Below are 16,239 nucleotides of genomic sequence, written 5' to 3' on the forward strand. Positions count from 1 at the left end.
GAGGCCGGCGTATCCAATGAAGATCCTTAAGTTGCCCTGGCTTACTCACCAGGAGGGGCAGAGGAATTATGAGATATATACGGTGGACGTGAGCTCCGACGGACAACGAGTAGCGACCGGAGGGCTAGATGGGAAGATTCGGATCTGGTCTGTGGCCGACATCTTGGTATTTGCGAAACCAAAAGTGTCGTGGCCAGCGCGTGAGGAGCAATTGAGGAAGCCACTCGCAAACATGAGTCGGCATACGGGTTCTGTGACAGCTCTGAAGTTCTCTCCGGATAACAAATACCTGGCCTCAGGGTCCGACGACAAAATCCTGCTGATCTGGGAGAAAGAGGAGGGCGCCGTGCAGCCTTTGTTTGATATGGAGAACGACCTGGAGCACTGGAACGTGCGGCGGCGGCTGGTGGCGCACGACAACGACATCCAGGATATCTGCTGGGCCCCAGACAGCAGCATTCTTGTGACAGTGGGGCTGGACCGGTCAATCATCGTGTGGAACGGATCCACCTTCGAGAAGATAAAGCGCTTTGACGTGCATCAGTCGCATGTGAAGGGGGTGGTCTTCGATCCGGCGAACAAGTACTTCGCCACTGCGTCGGATGACCGCACAGTGAAGGTTTTCAGGTATCACAAGGGCACCGATCTGAGCTTTACCATCGAGCATATCATCACGGAGCCGTTCCAGGGTTCGCCACTAACGACCTATTTTCGGCGCCTCTCGTGGTCGCCCGATGGGCAGCATATCGCAGTCCCGAACGCCACAAATGGCCCGGTGTCGACTGTTGCGATCATAAGCAGAGGCAACTGGGACACGTCTGTGAGCCTTGTTGGACACGACCAGCCGACAGAGGTAGCATGCTTTAACCCACGACTATTTGAACATAATGACAATCACGAGAGGGGGGAAGAGGTGGATGGAGCGAGCAAGGATAACAGTGCGGCTAGTGAAAGCAGTGGTAAGCGCAGGCTGAAAGACGACGACCGGGTTGATTCAGTTATCGCGACAGCAGGCCAGGACAAAACCCTTGCAGTTTGGAGCACCAGCAGGGCAAGACCAATTTTTGTGGCTTACGACCTGACCTCCAAATCCGTCACTGACATTGCGTGGACCTGTGACGGTACGGCTCTGTTCCTAACTTCGTTGGATGGCCGGATAATTGTCATCACTTTCGAAGAAGGGGAACTTGGCAAGGCCATCCCACTGGAGCAGAATGTCGAGCAATTGCACCGGTACGGGGTGGACAAGGACTCTCTGGTTTTCCCAGAGAGCGTGAAGCAACTCATCCTGGAGGATAAAGCGCGGCAGTACAAGAAACCCTACATCGAGACAACACTACTAGAAAGCAGAATTGGCACCGTAAAAAAGCCAAATGTCCTTAATCCACGCCCTAAGCATGCAAAGAACGACGTCGCAGTAGCAAGCATACCGCAGGCCCAGGCACCCGCTCTGAAGAAGAAAGAAGGCCCGCTCAACGCGGCAACCGTGCAAAACGGCAAGAAGCGCGTAGCTCCAACACTTATATCTACAGGCTACGCTCGAGCCGCCACGGTAAAGTTTGAGCCCAGATCTAGCATAGATTCCGACTTTGCAGGGAAGAAGGAACCCCTAAAGGACACCAGCTACGCCCTCGCCGGCAAGATTTCTCAGCCCTCGCTGCCCCTCCCGAGACTCGGTGTTCACACACTGATAATGGGCGTGAAGGAACGCGGGGCAGAACGGTTTTATGTCGAAGACGAGGAGTCCATGGACGACGACGCCGAGGTTGCAGATGAGGAGGACGAGACCAAAAACGAGCATCCCCTGACCCTGAACTTGAAGACCACGCCGGAGCGTGTCTGGAAGGACGAGCCGAATCTCCGGTACCTCGAGTACCCGGGCGTGATTCCGGACGCAGACGTCGTCATCTGCCAGTACGGAGACCTCGACGACCTCCACATCCTCGAGATCCGCAACGGCGTCGAGCGCAGCATCCAGTTCGACCGCGAGGCCCTCTTCGAGAACCCCACCAAGATCCTCGGTTACCACCAGGGCGAGCGCACACTCGAGGCCTTTCTGCCCGAGGTCGTCATCTCCTGCGTGGGCTCCAAGGCCTGCCAGTGCTGGGCGCTGGCGACCGCCAGCGGGTCGCTTTACATCTACGGGAACCACGGACAGCTGCTGGTCCCGAAAATTTCCATCGGTCACAAGGTCATCAAGCTCATTGCCTGGCAGCACTTCGTTATTGCCTTCACCGAGACTTGCTTGTTTTGGATATGGGACATTCGGGCCATGAAGCTCGTGGAGAAGGAGATTTCAGTGTTGCCCGTGCTCGTCCAAGACCAGCCCCAGTGCAACAGGGTCCGCATCTCCAGACGCATACTTGATTTTCGCATGCTTGCAGACTCCCACGAGCTCCTCGTTGAGATGTCTGACGGTGCCTCCTATGTGTGGAAGAGAGCGCTAGGCTGCTGGACAGATACCATTGGTCAGTCTACGCCTGTTACTGCATAACGCCTTTAACCTGCGATGACTATTCCACTTGCATTGGTAACCTTCAAGTCTGAAAAATTCCGCTATCGGGATTTACGCCGGGCCGCGATTTCCGACACCGCCAGCGATACCGGCAAATGAGTCCTAACCCACCAGTTTGAATCTGCCACTGCCACTGCACATGTTGAGTAATATATGGAGCTCAAGAACACTGAAACGGCACGGTATAAATTAGGTACATTTATATGTCGTTTGAATACTACTGTATCACACTCGAATGCTTTTAGCTGAACATTAAATTTAAGACATCTATCTAACTAGTTAGAAGCAACAAGCAGTTAGGATGATGACGAACGGGGCAAAGACGCTGTATGACAAGGTGTTTGAGGCGCACATTGTGCACCAGGACGAGTCTGGGAGCTGTTTACTGTACATCGATAGGCACTTGGTGCACGAGGTGACTTCCCCGCAGGCATTCGAGGGGTTGAAGACCGCTGGGAGACCGGTGCGGAGGACGGACTGCACCCTGGCGACGGTGGACCACAACATCCCGACTGAGTCTCGGCGGCACTTCCGCAACACGGAGTCGTTCATCAAGGAGGCGGACTCGCGCCTGCAGGTGCAGACTTTGGAGCAAAATGTGAAGGACTTCCACGTTCCATACCTCGGGATGAGCGACGAACGGCAGGGGATTGTGCACATCATCGGGCCTGAGCAGGGGTTTACGCTGCCGGGGACGACCGTGGTGTGCGGGGACTCGCACACGTCGACGCACGGGGCGTTCGGCGCACTTGCGTTTGGCATCGGCACGTCGGAGGTGGAGCATGTCCTGGCCACGCAGACGGTCATCCAAAGCAAGTCGAAGAACATGCGGATACACGTGGAGGGGTCGCTTTCCCCGGGCATCACGTCCAAAGACCTGATTCTGCACATCATCGGGGTGATCGGCACCGCAGGCGGTACGGGATGCGTGATAGAGTTTACAGGGCAGGCAATCCAGGAGCTAACGATGGAAGCGCGGATGTCCATGTGCAACATGGCGATTGAGGCCGGGGCTAGGGCGGGCATGATTCAGCCCGACGAGACTACCTTCGAGTACCTGAAGGGTCGGCCGCTTGCGCCGACGGGCGCCGAGTGGGAAAAGGCCGTGACGTATTGGAAGACGCTGAAGACGGACGAGGATGCGGTCTTTGATATTTCGGTCACAGTTAAGGGCGCAGATATCAGGCCAACAATAACGTGGGGCACGTCGCCGCAGGATGCCTTGCCGATTGACGCCGCTGTGCCCGACCCAGCAAATGTATCCGACCCTATCAAGCGCTCTGGTATGGAGGCTGCGCTCGAATACATGGGCCTTGAGCCAAACACCCTACTCAAAGACATTAAGATTGACAAGGTATTTATCGGGTCTTGCACCAACGCGAGAATTGAAGACCTCAGAGCTGCGGCTGCCGTGGTCGATGGCCATCGCATAGCGCCCACCGTTAAGCGGGCAATGGTGGTGCCAGGCTCGGGTCTAGTCAAGAAGCAGGCAGAAGCTGAGGGGCTAGATAAGATATTCGAGGCGGCCGGGTTTGAATGGAGAGAGGCAGGTTGTTCCATGTGCTTGGGGATGAATCCAGATATCCTGGGTCCAAAAGAAAGATGTGCTTCGACTTCCAACAGAAATTTCGAAGGGCGGCAAGGGCGCTTGTCGCGTACCCATCTTATGTCACCAGCAATGGCTGCAGCTGCAGGCATTATGGGGCATTTTGTGGATATAAGAGAATTCGAGTTCAAGGAAAGCAGTGCTCCGAAAGTGGAGGTTAGACATGATACGGACAGTTCCACCTTAGAAGAGGCGAACTATGGACACGCAAAGGAGGAGCCGCCATCTGCCGAGCTCTCTGATGTTGCTAAGCAGGAAAAGGTCAACGACATCCCAGTTTCGAACTCGTCTACGCAATCCCCTGGCTCCGCGCCATCCGCGGATGCAGGCTTACAACCATTCTTGCAACTACAGGGGATAGCAGCACCGCTCGATAAAGCAAATGTTGACACGGACGCCATTATACCGAAGCAGTTCTTGAAGACTATTAAGCGCACAGGGTTGAAAGAAGGTTTGTTTTACGATTGGCGGTTTGCTAAGCATGCTGATGGAAAGGTCACCGGCACGGATTTTGTCTTAAACAGGGAACCTTACCGCAAAGCAACCACATTGGTTGTCACTGGTCCTAACTTCGGCTGCGGCTCCTCTAGAGAGCATGCGCCATGGGCCTTGAAAGATTTTGGAATCATGTGTATTATCGCCCCTTCGTTCGGTGATATATTCTACAACAACTCTTTTAAAAATGGGCTGCTCCCAATCAGGTTGCCTCAAGACGTGATTAAGGAGAAGCTATACCCTATTGCCTCTGCGGGAGGTGAGCTTGTTATCGATCTACCAGCACAGCAGATCGCAGATGGTGAGGGACATATTCTTGTGACCCAATTTGACGTTGAGCCATCCAGAAAGCATTGTCTAGTTAATGGTCTGGATGATATTGGGCTAACGCTTCAAAAGGAGCGCTTTATTGCTGACTATGAAGCGATGAGGCGGAGAGACTTCTCCTTCCTCGAGGGCGGCTCGAAGCTTCTCCCTCGTATTTCTCACAGCAAACCTACTTCCATGCCACAGGCGGCGAACGACTGGTAGAAAGATACCCTGCCCATTTCGACCAGAGTATTCTAAATTAAGCTTATTTATTCTATTTATATGTTATTATTTATTATTTATGTAATTCTATTCTATGGCACAGTATCTTTTAAGGTAACAGAACTTGCTCAGTGGCAGTTTAAAGGTTAAATTATACACTGAATACGGAATGTACCACATTTACTTAAAATCCGAACGGATTCGCAGCAGAGGCATTGTATATGTTGGCCTGTTTTTGTTGTTGTGGACCATTACCAAATCCAAAACCTGTTGGTTGATTCTGCAAAGGCACCTGCTGCTGATTCAGACTCATACCTTGCATGTTATTTGATAATTGGTTGATATTCGCGGTGCCAAAGGACGTATTTGGAAAAGAGGTCATACCGCTCGTATTCTGCATACCCATCATTGGATTTTGCTGGAAACCAGTCATTTGCTGTGGAGCTCCAAAGGTGGTTTGCATAGGCAATGTGCCCATAGACAAGCCCCCAGTCAGTGCCTGATTGATAGGCGCATTACCAAACGAGTTTTGCGGTAATACTCCTGGCATACCACCCGTCCGTTGAAGTGGTATCATCCCACTGGATGATCCAGGGTTCATCTGTGCCATCCCAAATGAAGTTTGTGGCATTACACCAGGTACACCACCCGTAAATGTTTGATTCATGGCAGGCATGCCAAAAGAAGTCTGAGGCCCGGCCATGGCCATTCCTCCTGTGAGTTGAGAGGACATCATCCCAGTGGAGATTTGATTCATAGGATTAGTACTGAACGATGTTTGGGGCATCATATTTGGCATAAAGCCCCCGGTTCTCTGCAGAGGAACCATGCCACCTGTCATAACCGGATTCATTGGGCCTGCGAAAGACGTTTGAGGAACCATGCCTGTAGCCATGCCTCCAGTTCGTTGAAATGCGATATTGCCGCCCGTGAACGATGCGTTTAATGGTGCTACACCGAAGGTTGTCTGCGGTACGAGACCCCCTCCCACAGGAATCAACCCATTAGCCGTCTTTTGAACAGGAAGTATGTTCCCCGTAGGTTGCCCAAATGTAGTCTGCGGCATCACAAAGCCACCAGTTCTCTGAAGAGGAATCAAACCGCCAGTGGTCTGCAATGGCATAAGACCACCTGTCAGCACAGGCATCAGCAATACACCTCCTGTGGCCGTAGGTAGCAAATTATTACCTCCTGTCTTGAACGGATCTAATGGAGCGGCCGTCGCCTGTGGAACTGGCGCCGCTGCCTTGGCAGAACCGCCAGTCTTGACGCTCTCTAAGTCTTTCAAGTTTGGTTGCGGTGTCTCTTCTTTTTTCTTCGGTTCCAAGGGCTTTAAGTCCAGCAAGTCCTGGAAAGAACCTGAAAACTCCTTCTTAGAATGAGGTAAAGATGACTCTGTATTCGCTGCTGGCTTGACAGTCCACGCGTCATCGTCTTTAGTAGAGGTCTGAATAGGCAGAAGTTGCTCAGAAAGGCCATGGCCAGTCTGAACGTTTGCGTTATTGGAATCAGCAGGTGGGCTACTAGAGGACTGTGAAGTCCGGCCATAGTGATTGTCAAGGTATTTCATGACTCTTATGATATCTCCTTCGCGCATGTCCAAAGTTCTCAGGATTGGAGGACATAAGTCGGGCAGAATTTCCTTCGAGATATGCTCCTTCTCGAATTTCAATGTATAGCGCTGGCAGTTGCTCACATCAACACCACAGTTGAGGAAAAACTCAAACCAGTCGTAATCTTGTTCGGAGCCTGAAGACCTCGGCCTCTGAGACGAGTTTTCCTTCATTGACTGAAGCTTAGCGCGCTCTTCGTCCAACAAGTCTCTCGCCTTCCGAAGCTCCTCAAGCTCACGCTCGCGCAGTCTTCTATCACGCTCCCTCTCCTCTCTCTCACGTTCTCGGTCCTCATGCTGACGTAGTTGTCTCCTTTGATCCTGTTCATCATTCCGTTTAGATACTGGCGGTGCTTTGACCTCAGGCCTGTACTTGTTGAGCGAAGTGCCAGTAACCTTTTCCACATACGCTAGGTCGTCCATGGATAGCTTCTCTGCTGCCACAGCAATCTTCACACCATTGACCTTATGTAAATGAATCTTGCCATCCACAAACCCAAGGAACTCGGCTTCGACTTTGAATGTGTTGCTTCTATCTACCCAAATACGCGTGTTCTTGGGATCTGGAAACTTTTTCTTTTTAGACTTCTTATCCTCCTTCTTCTTAGACATACTCTTTCTCCTCTCAGAGCTGTCTTGGTCTACATCCTGTTTCCAATCGCCAAGCTGCGATCCCTTCTGTGATGAGGCACTTGATCCATCCTTCAAGCCCGCGATAGTCGCAGTCAAGGACTTCCTGGCCTCGGTTGGCTGCACATCAATAAACTGAGCAGGTATAACACCCTGCCTACTTGTTCCGATTATCTCGCACATCCACCAGTCAGCAGACTTCTTATCGTTGAGAATGTAGACAACATCGCCCTCCTTAACTGTCAGCTCATCGCTCGACTCGCCAAAAAAGTTGTACTTGATAATACCACGTTTCTTTGGAGCAACCGAAGCAGCCTCGATTTCCCGCAGTGCCCCAGGGTTGACAGTGGCCTTCATCTCGGCCAAAAGAGATTTTATCTCGATCGCCGTGCTATTAGTGCCCACGTGCAGCTCCAGATTGCAGTACGGGTCCTTGAACTCTAGAAAAATATGCTTCTTTTCGTTATCGTAACTAATCAAATGGCTGATTGGCCAGCTCTTGATGTCCCCGTCTGCGGGACAGAACAGCACAGTTTCCCTGCCCACCTGTAGCTTGGCCTTCTTCTTGCGGCGCCCATCAATCTCCTGTACATCCCAGCTCCCGGAGATATCCATGATGCTGTCTGCGGCCTCTTCGCGGGCCCACGAGGGCTGGCTCCCCGCGCTGGCGGCAGAATGCTGCTCCGGGCGCGCCGGCTTTGGCGGAGGCGCCTCCTCGTCTTCTGAGTAGTCTGTCCGCACTGGAAGCCGCGGGAGCGGGCGGTCGTCGCGTTCGGAACTCCCGCTCGCGATGCGCCGCGGCTGCTGCTCCTGCAAAGGCCGCTCGCGCACGGCAGCCGCCGTCGTCAGCACCGGCGCCGCCGCCGCCGCAAGCGCCGGGGCGCGCGCGGGCGCGCGCTCGCCGGCCGGCGCGGCCCCGACCTTCTCCACGTAGTTGCCCGGCGCAAACCCCACGGACCCGTCGGCGCGCTTCCGCACCAGCACCCAGTCCGCGTCGCGGTCATCGTACACATCGAACTCGTCGCCCTCGCGGAACACCAGCTCCTCGTCCGGGTTCTGCGCCTCCTCGTAGTCGTACACCGCCCGCACCCGCCCCACGACCGGCGCCTCCTCGATGTAGTTGTTCGGCACCAGCCCCACCGGCTCGTCCATGTCCCCCCCCAGCACGCGCTTCTTCACCGTCCACCAGTCATCGACCTCAGATTTCTGCAGCAAGTACAGCAGCTCGTCCTCCTCCAGCGCCAGCTCCTCCTCGTTCTGTGGCTCGTAGGCGTAGACCGCCTTGTACACCCCCAGGAAGATCGTCATGGTGTCTCTACCGCACTGACCGTTGCGTCCTGCTGCCACCTGGCAGGTGGAGGGAGAGATCGTCGCCTGAAAAAGGGGCCGGTGAAACCCGCGCGCTCGGCCACGTGACACATCACGTGACCCGCCGTTGCATACACATGTCTACTTACCCCGCGCCAGCTCCGCGTCCACCGCCGCCTGCACCTGCGCGTGCAACGCCGGGTACAGCCCCAGCGCGAACAGCAGCTCCCACAGCACGAAGAACGGCGCCGTCGCCAGCGCGCCGCCCAGGTTGTCCACCAGCGCCGGCCGCCGCCCCTCGAAAACCCCGTGCCCCACGAACTGGAACCCCCACCCCGCGCAGAACAGCGCCACCGCCTGCCCCGCGCTCAGCGGCACCGCGCCCGCGTGCAGCGCCCAGCACACCCCCGCCAGCACTGCACCCGCCACCGCCCCGGCCCCCGCGTGCAGCCGCACGTAGTACGCCGTGTACGCCGCCGCCACCCCGTCCGCCACGCTCACGCCCCCGGCCCGCACCTCGTGCAGCAGCCGCAGCGTCGCCAGCAGGATCCCCGGCACAAACACCGCATGGATCGCTACGTTCGCCGAATTGTTGTGGTACGTCTTGTAGAACACTAGGTCCCGTACTAGCCCCTCGCGCGCCATGCCGCCCGCGTCCCCGCGTCCCCACCCGCCGCCCGCGTTAAGTACCCGCCCCGCCCCGGGTAACCCCCCGCCGTGCAGCCAGCCCGTCTCGCCCCCGGCTGCCCCGCATTGCCGCTGCACTCCGAAGTTCCGGTTTCCCCGGACCACGTCATCCGTCACGGCCTCGCGTCCCACGGCCGGCCGCACGCTGCCCGTGACTCTACATGACCTCCCTGCCGCCAGCGCCGGCGCAATATCCGCCGCGGGCACAGGCACTGCCGGATGCGTCTGCTGCCCTGGCCTGCACCACCGGCCGCATATCGCGCCATGCAGCGCGGCCGCCAGAAACGGCGACACACGTCGATTCACGCCTCAGAAAAGAAAGAGGTACGGTTCCGGCCATAACGTGCACTGGTCATCGGGTGGTTCGCAGCGCATCTCGGTATTTGCGGCCCCTTCTGCGCAGCCCCCGCGCCCCTCGCCGACCGCTCAGCACCATCATCGCAGCTGCAGCGGTGCGACACAGCACGGACGCAGAAAAATTTTAGGGCGCGGCAGACAGGCTATTTGCGGGCCAGTGGCGCTGAGGGTTCGGCTGTATATAGAGGCGCTGGCCGGGGGGCAGCAGCCGCTGTAGAAAGGGTCTGTGTAGTAGTAGGACAGGATGGACATCCCGTTTACCACGACGAAGGAGGGCGGCATCATCACGGCGTCGAACAACATGAACTCCAAGATCAACAAGCGGTTCGCGCAGCTGCCGGAGAACCTGCGCCTCAACGGGGTGACGCCGAGCGGCAAGCCGCGGCTGTTTGTGTGCCACACGTGCACGCGCGCGTTTGCGCGGCAGGAGCACCTGATCCGCCACAAGCGGTCGCACACGAACGAGAAGCCGTATATCTGCGGGATCTGCGACCGGCGGTTCAGCCGGCGGGACCTGCTGCTGCGGCACGCGCACAAGCTGCACGGGGGGAGCTGCGGGGACGCGCTGCTGAAGAAGGGCTCGCCGCCGCGGCAGCGGCTGAGCCGGGCGGTGCGGCGGCGCAAGAGCGCGGAGGGGCTGCGGGCGGCGGGCAAGCCACGGCGGCGGCTGTCGTTCTCTGCGCAGTCCGGGGAGAGCTACGCGTCGGTGCGGCCGCGCAGCGCGGGGGGGGGCGAGAAGGTGCAGTTCTCGACGCCGCAGCTGCTGCCGGTGGACCTGACGCAGGAGCCGTCGACGTTCACGGCGCTGGAGGCGAACGGGTGGGTGCAGGACGTGAACAGCCTGTCGGCGCTGGACGGGACGCCGGAGGAGGGGAGCTGCAGCCCGCGGTCGGCGCTGTCGTGGCAGGCCACGCACACGCGGTCGCTGTTTGCGCAGCCGTTCCCGGTGGGCGGTGCGTACGGGGAGCTGGCTGGCGGCTTTGCGCCGGAGTGGCAGGGGTCGGAGGGGGCGTCGCCGGCGGCGGGGCGCGCCGGCGCGCGGCAGTCGCCGCCGCGGTCGCGCGAGATGTCGGAGGTGAGCGCGACGAACGAGTTCCGCTTTCTGCCACTGGCGCGCGGCGAAGGCGCGCTGTCGCCGGCCGCGCCGCAGATGTCTGCGGACGAGATGGTGACCACGTTCGACTTCCTGCAGAGCGGCTACTCGTTCTACGGCATGGAGAACCCGGACGCGGCGAGTGTGATCCGCTGCTCGCAGCAGTCGGCGGGCGCGACGACCAAGGCGGACGCGGGCGCGGTGCACTGCAGCTTCTTCACCGAGGAGATGCGGAGCATGTGCCTGTCTGCGCTGGACTACTACGCGCTCTACTGCGTGCGGAAGGGGTCCGGCCGGGCGAGCACGGTCGAGCTGCCGTCGTGTGCGGAACTGAACATGTACCTGTCGCTTTTTATGGAGCACTTCGCGGCGCACTACCCGTTCATTCACCCGCAGCTGTGGCGGGCGGACGTTGCGACGTTCCGCGGCTACGTGTATGGCGGCATGGAGTATGCTGCGGTCGCGGACGACTCGCATGTGCAGTGCTCGAACATTGTGTGTCTACCGATGCTTGCCGCGACAACGGGATCTATGTACCTGCGCAGTCGCCGCGATGAGTCGCATGACGCGCCCGCGGCTACGTCGGAGCAGATGTACGAAATCTCGCGACGCATCCTGCACGTATATCTGGAAACACGTAACGCTGCCAAGTTGCCAACATGTAACCTGTGGCTGACTCAATCGCTGACGCTGAGCATAATGTACTCCATTTTCCTAGAACCGTGGGACAAGGCCTCGGAGGTACAAACGAACACCTTGCTGAAGCAAGTGAATGCAGTGTGCACTATGGTACGGAAAGACCTTCTTCCCATTGTTGGGTCACTTGCACACCATTCATCTTTTGGCTGCCCAGCCAACTACATCATTATGGAATCCACCATCCGGACAGTTGTATTCTGCTATAATTTTTGTCAGATGCTCCGTTGTTTCCATAATATCAAATCTCCAGCATTTTTGATGGAATCCGACCTGGATCTGGTTCTGATACCCGACGATGAACACACATGGAACTCGGCTATGCTTGATTTTAGTACAAGTCATTCAACGCTTGCTTCTACTCAGCGACCTGTTATGCAAAAAAAGAATACGCTGCCATTCTGCAAGTTCTACCAGACTTTCACATTCAGCACATCGGGGGCGCACTCAATTCCAGAATACCTAGCGCGCACAATGCTATATTACGAATTCAACAGCTCGCAGTCTGGGTTTCACATATTTTTAACAAAAATCGATACCAAAAAGTTGGAGCTTAACCTGCAATACTTTGGCAGTAAAGCATCCGACAGTCTGAATGCCACGCCTTCTCTTCCAGGTGAAAACTCGTCTGTCACTCCTCCATTATTTAATTTCGACCCAGTGAAACCTTTGTCGCAAGACTCGATTATTCTGAAAAATGGTCTGATGTGCATGGTTTTCTTTAACTCTATTGATCCAAACTTCGCTTGGCATATAGGTGGACATTCCCTAGAGATGATGTTCGAAACGTATTTGGATTCAGCAAAGTTCAATATCTTGTCAAATGGCTCATATAAACTTATAACGGACTTCCTTGTGGCCCTGAATTTTTCTATCCAGAATATCGCATTTATTGTTGATGTTAACGATAATTCTATGTTTGATACTTCAAGGGTCTCTGTGTTGGCTATGCACTGTTATTATGTCAATTTCCTCGTGATCGTTAAATTTATCATGGATTTCGAACGGACTCCAAACTTTAAGTTACTCTGTATTTATACGGAATTAAAAAAACTTGCAAACGGTATTTTTATTCCTGTACTATCGGCCTTGTTTCCGCTCGAATTTGCCAAGTTCCTTGGTCCCGATCTCGACGTCCCAAGTTTATGGAAGAACCCGTCCTTCACCTCATTAAACCGTGATATGACCGGTTATTCTTCGAATATGTCCACAAACGTGCTGATGGCAGGTGGTCACGAAAACAACACTCCTATATCGCATGACCATTATACGAAGGGCAATACCGCCAATATTAATGTGGTACAACTAGAAAAACTAATAAACAATGTGCTAGTGTATTCCTTCAATGATTCTAACTTTTTGTCGATGACGGAAAACGCCCCTAATGAATTTGTATTTACGAACCCGAATACCACACAACAATTGCCAGACTCGGCCCCAATGAACTCGCCGAAACCAACACTTTCATCATTGAACCTACTAAAATACCACCAGGAAAAGTCCGCTTCTGGAAAGCAGAGCACCAAGCAGAGCTTCACAGACAGATATCACTTAGCAGAAAAATATATACTGATTGCCAAGTGTCTTTTCCTGCATGTTAATGAAGCTCATATTCGGTCATCCTTTATAAAGAGTCTGGCAACTAATTACCAAATACTGGAACGGTGCCTACTGAAGCATGGTTATTCAACCGAGAAGCAGCATGAGGAGAGTACATCTATGTTGCAAAACACACTGAATGTGAACCCAGTTTCGCTTTTTAGAAACCATGCCCAGTATTAACTGATGTGGTCCGCGAATTATTGCGGTATACTAATGCAAGTGTGATGACTTCTCCCCTAAAATTCGATACGTTATTTAATGTCTGATCTTACTGTCACTAAAAGATGATTAATGGGCTTCTATAAGTCATCCGTGAATGCCACGTAACCAGCTAGCCGCCCATTGCTACTTCTCTGCATACTAATACTCCAGTGCAATGTTTTGGCAATATTCTGGGCGCCTAGTTTGGTTTAATGTTTTGATATACTATATACTGAATAGATTGATTTTTGACCACCCATGAGTGTTTTGAGAAAGTTAAGGCATCGCAGTTCCCTTGCTCCAGCCACAACTTTCATTTATGATTGTCTGCACTAGCCACTCACGAGTTTCAATGTGTACCTGATTCGGTCCGTCTGACAATGCACGTTCGTTAGTAGCCATCGCAATCAAATCTGACTTAATTCGATCACTCTTCTGTACGTCAGGATAATTTACGTACACCAAGAGATCAAATCTAGTTTGGCATGCCTTCAATAGCATCGATATATCCGAAATCGACTCCGCATACTCCCATTTCCGCACACGAAAGCATGAGAGCACGAACTCGACAAAACTATCTGTGTCAGAGTGGCCCAGGATTATAACATGAAATTTCTCCAGCTGTCGAACATTGTATGTCTCCAGTTGATATCCCATAGTGCATTGGTTGGAGAGCCCATTGTAGAACTTCGAAATATTGGCAGACTTCACCACGCCCTTCTTGGATCTCGAATCTACGGAAAGGCGGTGACTTTCGCCAGCGGGTAACAGAAATTGAAAGATAGAGTGTTCCAACGAGACCCTGCCTTTACTAATGCATTCTATTACAAATTTCCAATGTAGCGTAGGCCACCCAAGTGCGAGCGCTTCCAAATACCGGGGTGTCCTAAGATGTTGATCTGCAATGAGACAGGCGAATATGTACTCCTCGTATTCTCGCTTTTTCCACTTTAACGTATTTCCAACATAGTCAAGATTTTCGGAAAAACTGGAGATTACCGTTCCAGAATAAGAATGAATGAGCTCAGTCATGTACGCTGCATACTTCCTCTCTATGCCGGTGATGACAAAAAGGCATTTTTCAAATAGTTGATTGCCTGCAGAAATAGCTGGAGGCAGTTGCCTGGAGGTTGCATATTCTAAAGCAGCCCTTTCGGGAGCGTCAGGATTGTCGTCTTCTGACAATGATCCACTAACGTCTGTGTGACCTATACGCCCATCAAATGATTCCAGTTTACGGGATGTATGGCGTACTACCCGAGAAGCCCTGCGCCTCCTTGACACTCGATGTAACTCTTCGGGATTAGCAGTGCTGTTTAACGAACTCTTCTCCTCCAATTGGATTTTGTGGCGTCTAGCCCATTGTTCCAGGGACAGCTGGATGTCCATTAGAGGCTTACAAATAGCCCCCGGCGTGGACTTGCCACTTCTGAGCACCTGTCTCAAATACACAGTGTCATATCCCCTCACGCATGTGATTGGATAGCAATCCCTTTTCTCGAGCGCCTCCACGACGTACAGCTTGTGATTGCAGATGACTTGTTCTCCAACTCGTAAATCCAAGTAGTGTAAATCTTCGCTACTTACTTCGTACTCTCCCTCTTTAAATAGCACCACAGAGGTCGCTGTGTTGGTATGGGATACTAGAAGCTTCGCTGGGTAATACGTTAAGTTCGACGAATAGCACCACACAGCACTATCGTCTATGATGTCATATTTGTTGAGAAGACTCTTGTCCTCCCTCAGCAGAGAGCTATCTTCATCTAATTTCAGCTTCTTAGTAGTGCCAGAAACATCGTTCTCCGATGCAGACAAAGCTGCGTGCCGATACTCGTATTCGTCGTCGCTCGAGGTGACGCGGTGCCGTGCTCGCGTTTTGCGCGCATGAGGCGGCCCCGCGGAAGTGGCTGTGGATTCCCTCATTCTATCATCTGCATGTTCGTACTCGTCGGTCGGCTCCGCCTTTTCTGAGAGTTGCGTACTGGTCTCTGCATCGCTGTATACAGCGCCAAGACCCGGCTGGGGCGTGATCCGGCCGGGAGAGCACTCAGCATCCGGATTGGGAGTATCAATTGCATCATCTGACAGAGCGGGCGGCGAAGATCGCGACGGAGGCAGCAGCGGCCCTCCCGCTATAGTCGCAAAGCGTAGAACAACCTTATCCGTGCTCGCGCTCGCATCCGCGACGGTTGTCTGATCGCCCAGCGCAGATACATGCACCGGCGACTCAATCACCTGCGTGGACGGGCCATATAGGTTGGCGGCAGCGTAGTTCGGCCGCTTGTACTTCGTGGGCGAGGAGCCCGGCGCCCGCATCACCCGCTTTGCGTCCGAGGCTGTCGACCACCGCTCCACGCGTCTACCACCGCTTCCAATGCTCGAGGCTGGAATCAGCACGCGGCTGCAAGTGCCCTGATCGGGCCCGATCTTACTCGGGGACGATGCAATGTCCCTGTATGCCTGTCCCTCCAGTGTTTCCCGCTGCGATTCAGGCGTATCCTCCTCTGAACCCGCGTAGAGGCGCTCCAACAAGTTTTCATCCCCCACACTGCTGTTGGCCCTCGTTTGACGCAGCACGTGCGTCACCCGATCCAAGTCAGGCGTCCTATCATTATACTTTATATGCAGCGAGCCCATCGCATACTGAGGATCCGCGACGTTCAGCTCCGCCAGCTGCCCGTCCATATCATCGCCAGACATATTAGGAGTAGCTACAGGTTCCATAGTTTCAGCGCAGGTTTGCGTGGCGCCAGCGAGCGCTTACCTTGCCTTTTCCTTGTCGTAGTGATACAAGTTTTGTGGAGCATATGTTGAAAAGCACGTTCTTCCCTATCATATACCCATCTTAGGACTAAGGTGTGAATATCTCAAGGGTTTAAAAGTTGGAGTTGAACCATGACAGGTAG

General features: G+C 54.2%; 6 protein-coding genes across 6 annotated transcripts; 3 read left to right on the plus strand and 3 right to left on the minus strand.

Moving 5' to 3' along the window:
• Nucleotides 1–16: 16 nt before the first annotated feature.
• HIR1 (Hir1p) lies at nt 17–2,494 on the plus strand (the record flags this gene model as incomplete). The annotated part of the gene is made up of 1 exon (NM_211896.2): nt 17–2,494. One exon carries the CDS (start codon nt 17–19, stop codon nt 2,492–2,494), a length of 2,478 nt encoding a protein of 825 aa, NP_986834.2.
• Nucleotides 2,495–2,816: 322 nt separating this feature from the next.
• LEU1 (3-isopropylmalate dehydratase LEU1) lies at nt 2,817–5,147 on the plus strand (the record flags this gene model as incomplete). The annotated part of the gene is made up of 1 exon (NM_211897.2): nt 2,817–5,147. The coding sequence occupies one exon, from the start codon at nt 2,817–2,819 to the stop codon at nt 5,145–5,147; it is 2,331 nt and encodes a 776-aa protein (NP_986835.2).
• Nucleotides 5,148–5,331: 184 nt separating this feature from the next.
• Nucleotides 5,332–8,697, minus strand: SLA1 (cytoskeletal protein-binding protein SLA1; the record flags this gene model as incomplete). The annotated part of the gene is made up of 1 exon (NM_211898.2): nt 5,332–8,697. One exon carries the CDS (start codon nt 8,695–8,697, stop codon nt 5,332–5,334), a length of 3,366 nt encoding a protein of 1,121 aa, NP_986836.2.
• Nucleotides 8,698–8,838: 141 nt separating this feature from the next.
• Nucleotides 8,839–9,342, minus strand: MPO1 (2-hydroxy-palmitic acid dioxygenase MPO1; the record flags this gene model as incomplete). The annotated part of the gene is made up of 1 exon (NM_211899.2): nt 8,839–9,342. The coding sequence occupies one exon, from the start codon at nt 9,340–9,342 to the stop codon at nt 8,839–8,841; it is 504 nt and encodes a 167-aa protein (NP_986837.2).
• Nucleotides 9,343–9,985: 643 nt separating this feature from the next.
• ADR1 (DNA-binding transcription factor ADR1) lies at nt 9,986–13,312 on the plus strand (the record flags this gene model as incomplete). The annotated part of the gene is made up of 1 exon (NM_211900.2): nt 9,986–13,312. The coding sequence occupies one exon, from the start codon at nt 9,986–9,988 to the stop codon at nt 13,310–13,312; it is 3,327 nt and encodes a 1,108-aa protein (NP_986838.2).
• Nucleotides 13,313–13,609: 297 nt separating this feature from the next.
• On the minus strand, nt 13,610–16,057 carry RAD9 (chromatin-binding protein RAD9; the record flags this gene model as incomplete). Its single annotated transcript, NM_211901.1, has 1 exon — nt 13,610–16,057. One exon carries the CDS (start codon nt 16,055–16,057, stop codon nt 13,610–13,612), a length of 2,448 nt encoding a protein of 815 aa, NP_986839.1.
• Between the last annotated feature and the right edge of the window lie 182 nt (nt 16,058–16,239).

This window comes from Eremothecium gossypii, chromosome VII (assembly GCF_000091025.4).
Source record: "Eremothecium gossypii ATCC 10895 chromosome VII, complete sequence".
Taxonomy (NCBI): Eukaryota; Fungi; Ascomycota; class Saccharomycetes; order Saccharomycetales; family Saccharomycetaceae; genus Eremothecium; species Eremothecium gossypii.